Source organism: Gadus chalcogrammus, chromosome 23 (genome assembly GCF_026213295.1).
Source record: "Gadus chalcogrammus isolate NIFS_2021 chromosome 23, NIFS_Gcha_1.0, whole genome shotgun sequence".
NCBI classification, from domain to species: Eukaryota; Metazoa; Chordata; class Actinopteri; order Gadiformes; family Gadidae; genus Gadus; species Gadus chalcogrammus.
The window spans coordinates 6,740,731-6,745,730 of NC_079434.1; the positions used below are offsets into that span (position 1 = coordinate 6,740,731).

Sequence of the window (5,000 nt, forward strand, 5' to 3'; positions counted from 1 at the left end):
GTGTGTGTGTGTGTGTGTGTGTGTGTGTGTGTGTGTGTGTGTGTGAATGTGTATAATTCTATGTGTGTCTGTGGGTCAGTGTACACAGAGGGGTGGCGCTCACTCCAGAATCCCAGGGGTGTGGAGGCTTTAGGTTGAGATCAAAGACATCGAGCTCCCACTCAAATCCTCCAGAGCCAAGCCGCTAGGCATGCTGGGTATTTAAATAAACCCACAGCATGAAATGTAGCAGACACAGGCTGGTAGAGGGAATGCTGATTTTCATATACACATGCACGGCCACCCACACATTCACAAACACTCACACACACACAATCACACATGACAAAAAGACTTTCTTTGTACAACCAAGAAATAATTTATTGCAACTTTTTACAGTTTAAATTCCGGACTTGTGGAAGAACAGCTCTAAGCCTAAACTCGTGGATGGAATGAAACCAGCGGGACTATCAAACGCAGCCGAAAACGGCAGAATTTAAAAATTTATCAGAAACGTTTTGAATAAAATGGATAAATGGATGCTGGAAAGAACGAAAATACCCTTTAGAAGTGAGAATGGGCAGCATGATTTGAATTTGGGTTTCTACATAAGACCGTTACCAGATTCTCTCGGTCATCACAGTGCTACTAGCTGTCGTGAACTGAACAGGATGCTTACAGAGAATTGGGTTCAATGAATAAATATATTATTGCTTATGACAAAAGAGAATTTTACAAGATAGTACTCTACACTGAAAGAATCAAACGCGTTATACTCCTACATTGTCACACTGTTTTTTTGTTTAAGTTTAAGGTTTTCCCTGTAAACACACACAGAATAAAACAAGATTGCCACAGTGTTAAGGAAAGAAAAATCCCAACAAAAAAAAATTATTATTCTGAACTGTTTGCTTGCGTACGGCATAAAAAGCTGCTAATAGGGAACTTTTGACCTTATCGTGTTTTGACAACGCAAACATTTTCAACCGTAAAAACTTTTCCTAAAACAAAATGGAAATAATAATATAATTCCTGTCAAGCATTGCAATATGGCAAGCTATTAAATAACCATCCATCCTAAACGTTTTGACAGGGGTCCAAGAAAAGAACCGACCGATCAAACCGTGAAGTTGTTTGCTTTAATGTTTTACAGCGGCTCACGGCTTGTTTCAACATTGGTTATTTGTAGTTATTCCGGGTCGATTCGGCGCTTGGCCAGCTGAGAGAAAGTTCTGGACTGCTGACACTGAATTGTTTCGTTGTCAAAAATTATAAACAGTTTTTTGTCCTGCTAGAGAATTGACTGGTAGTGTTATGTTCTTCGGTCATCAAGTGGGTGAGGTTTTTTGTTCCACCGCTAGGGGGGGCTGTGGAAACATTCAGATACAAACCATTAGGTTTAAGAACATACACATGCATGTTTGTCGTAGCTCTAAAAGTATTTCTCTCTTTCTAATTTTTCCATGTATCTATCTGTAAGCCGGACTGTCTGTGAGTCTGTTTCTCTTACTCTCTGACACTGCCATCGGAGCTATCTCACTTTCTCTCTCTTCCTCCCTCTCTCTCTCTCTCTCTCTCTCTCTCTCTCTCTCTCTCTCTCTCTCTCTCTCTCTCTCTCTCTCTCTCTCTCTCCCCCCTCCCACCCTCCTTATCTCTCTCACGCCCTCTCTCTCTCCCACTCTGCCTCTCTCTCCTACTCTCTCTCTCCCTCTCGCCCTCTCTCTCGTCCTCTCTCGCTCGCCCTCTGTCCCTCTCTCTCTCTCTCTCTCTCTCTCTCTCTCTCTCTCTCTCTCTCTCTCTCTCTCTCTCTCTCTCTCTCTCTCTGGTTTGGGGAGAACAGGCCTCTGTTAGTGGATATTTTGGGTTTTGTGTCCCACTGGGAGAGTCCCGCCAAAGACAACCCATCTGATTAAAAGACACACGCACACGCATGCACGTACACACATGCGCACACACGTACAGAGGAATAAATAGATTCTGACTCAACATCTGCCCACGCACTCACAGGGGACATTGCTCAGGCCTCCTGACCCAAACACCTCCTCTCCGGTCCACACTGCCCCCTTGTGAACAACTTCAGCAACTTCATGTCATTGGCGTTGAAATTAATTTGTACTTCGATGTTTACGTCATTAATTGATCATCTATTCATAATAATCCCCCGATATTAAAGCATTTCCGAGATTCAGAAAGATAAATATCACTGATAGTGTGCGCATTGATGCCCATATTATGCATCACAAAAATATATATTTAAAGTCAAACGTTATGGCAGGCATTGTGATAATAATGCAATATAATTTATGTTAATGTTAAGGAACACAAGTGAAAATGAATTGTTTCCGCTCTACCGAAACTCACACGAGTCCTTATTCCTTGGTGACGAGTCGCAGTTCGCTCTTCACGTTCTGTAGCTCAGACAGGTTGACCGCGGGGCCGGGCAGCTTCACGGCTCCCGGTAACGTCTTCTTCTCGTCAGGTGTCGTGGGCGTGGCCTGGGGCAGGTTCGGCGGCGGTGCCTGTCAATCAAGACAACCACAACCAATGACATTTTTAAAAATAAATAAATTATGTCTGATACTGCTGCTGATGTTTGCTTGGTTAAGTTAGACTAAACTTATTTAAAACTGTGCCAGCCAGCGCATATGTTTTTGTATTGATGCCGTTTGTGTGTGTGTGTGTGTGTGTGTGTGTGTGTGTGTGTGTGTGTGTGTGTGTGTGTGTGTGTGTGTGTGTGTGTGTGTGTGTGTGTGTGTGTGTGTGTGTGTGTGTGTGTGCGCGTGTGTGTGTGTTTCTATGTGTATGTGTGTGTGTGTGTTTTTGTCTGTGTTGATTATTGTCTCACCTCTTCTGCGTCTACTGTCTCCTCTCTCCTCTTTACAGGATGTCCCGCCCCCGGACGTAGAGCTCCCATCGGGATGTTCAGGTTAGCCTGACGGACAGCCAGAGCAGCCAATCAGATGCATTGACAGGTGCATGACACCAAAAGCAGCCCAATCACACATTTGGACATGCCCAATCTTGTGCGTTCGTGAGTTTATGTGCCTGTGCTTGTATGATAGTCTGTGTATGATTCTAAATTCTTGTGTGCAAGCAAGTTGTTCAAAAATGTATTTTAAATGTGGCCTTTATTTCCTTACATGTTTGAATTTCTTCTGCGTCCTATATCTTCAAAAGCTTGAGATACTTAATTCTGAAATGGAGATCCTGAAAAGCACGAACCCTGTACCAAGTGTGGCCCACGTCTATAGCCTCTATGATGTAATGCGTTTTTGTACCGTACTGTACTTGTGTATATTATATTACATATTATCCTCAAAGTGTATATTTGGTACAGAGACGGGCCGTGGCGCCAACCCTAGTTCTGGAGAGATGGTAATAATAACGATAATACTAGAACTATATTTACTATACCAGACAGTGCTTTAGAGGTAATTCAACATATTTGAGACCAACATATGATATGGGAACTATAGCTGACTTAACGGCTAACAGGCTAACTGTAGCTTTCATGAAAGACAGATTTAAGAGTTAGCCTACAGACGTTGAATGACAGCAAACAGGCACAGTCACTTTATTATTTACATTGGTATAAACTGCATTCAGAAATGCTTTGCTATGCAACAGAATACGACTGTAATAGGCCTCATTCACCTAGCTGCCATATTAGCTGGATGAGTTAACCTGTTGGATACCAAGAAAGACTATGAGCACTCGATGTAAATGCATTCAAAACCCTGCCTGTCGGACAGACATGGATAGCAGAACCAAAGCTAAAGCATGGATTCTAGAAGGTTTCCCAACAAATCAATATGGCCGCCAGCTAAAGAAGGTCTATTCTACAGCTTGTATAGGCCAAGATTCCCCATGCTAATATGTGTAAGCACTGGCATTTGTAGAATACACATCGGGGAGGCTATGGTCTTGCCAAGAGAAACTAGTTTATATCTTCTCTTGAAACTTTTTTATGAGTGTAGTAGTTGATTAATATGAGAGAGAGAGAGAGAGAGAGAGAGAGAGAGAGAGAGAGAGAGAGAGAGAGAGAGAGAGAGAGAGAGAGAGAGAGAGAGAGAGAGAGAGAGAGAGGAGAGAGAGAGAGAGAGAGAGAGAGAGAGGGGAGGGAGAGATGAGAGAGAGAGAGAGAGAGAGAGAGAGGGGGAGGGAGAGATGTAAAGAGAGGTGGGGGGGGGTGTTGAGGTAGTAAGAGAAGATGACATATAAAGATACCGGGAGCAGATCTTAAGGAATATTAATAAGTTCACTATCAATTAACACTCATCGGCCGGATCCGACAGAGTGCTTTTTAGCAACCTGGAGCGGCTTTATGTAATTGTTTTCACTGAGAGTGAAGCATTTACCTTCACTGCTATTGCATTGCTGTGCACCCCATATGAACTGAGAGGCGGTCAGACTATGAAAAGTGATTCGGTGGTTGCCTAGTAACAATAAAACAAAGACGCAGCAAGCTGCTTTTTCTTTCTTCTTTAAAACGTATCCAACACTTTATGCTAGAGTGCTGGCGTTCTGCCCGACAGTCTAACGAACTACCTTTGCGCGTAACCAAAGCCACGACGAAGCCAAATCTTCATGACTTGGGAAAACGAGGAAACACACACTACACCAAGAGATACAGCCCTAAAACTATTGCTGACTCATGATTATGTTTATGCAATTTATTAGTTCTCCAGATCAAGGGTCGGCGAGAGAGGAGTTAACCCTGTGTGTGTGTATGTGTGTGTGCCTCTGTGTGTGTACGGGCAAATGTGTGTGTGTGTGTGTGTGTGTTTTTTGTTGAAATGAACTGTAATGTTGCCTTCGTCAAACCAACTCCTTGTCATGCATTGAAATAAAACCCAAATTATTAAAAACAAATGACCACACACGTTTGCATCCAGAAGACTCCATTTTGCATCCAATTTGCTGTACACTCAACATTGTATTTGCCTTTGTCAATAAATACGCTGATGTGGATGAACCTCTATCTCTTCCAAGTAATTCGATTTTATGGGGTGTAAATGGAT

General features: G+C 42.8%; 1 protein-coding gene across 2 annotated transcripts in view; it reads right to left on the minus strand.

The window, feature by feature from the left end:
- Positions 1–319: 319 nt before the first annotated feature.
- Positions 320–5,000, minus strand: part of smpx (small muscle protein X-linked) — a 12,636-nt gene continuing 7,955 nt past the window's right edge. For both annotated transcript variants that reach the window (XM_056584655.1, XM_056584654.1), the window contains exons 3-5: positions 2,825–2,911; positions 2,341–2,498; positions 320–1,346 (exon numbers count right to left, since the gene is read on the minus strand). In XM_056584655.1, the coding sequence (XP_056440630.1) occupies positions 2,349–2,498; positions 2,825–2,911 (237 nt within the window). In that variant the 3' untranslated portion in view covers positions 320–1,346; positions 2,341–2,348. The remainder of the gene's footprint in view (positions 1,347–2,340; positions 2,499–2,824; positions 2,912–5,000) is intronic.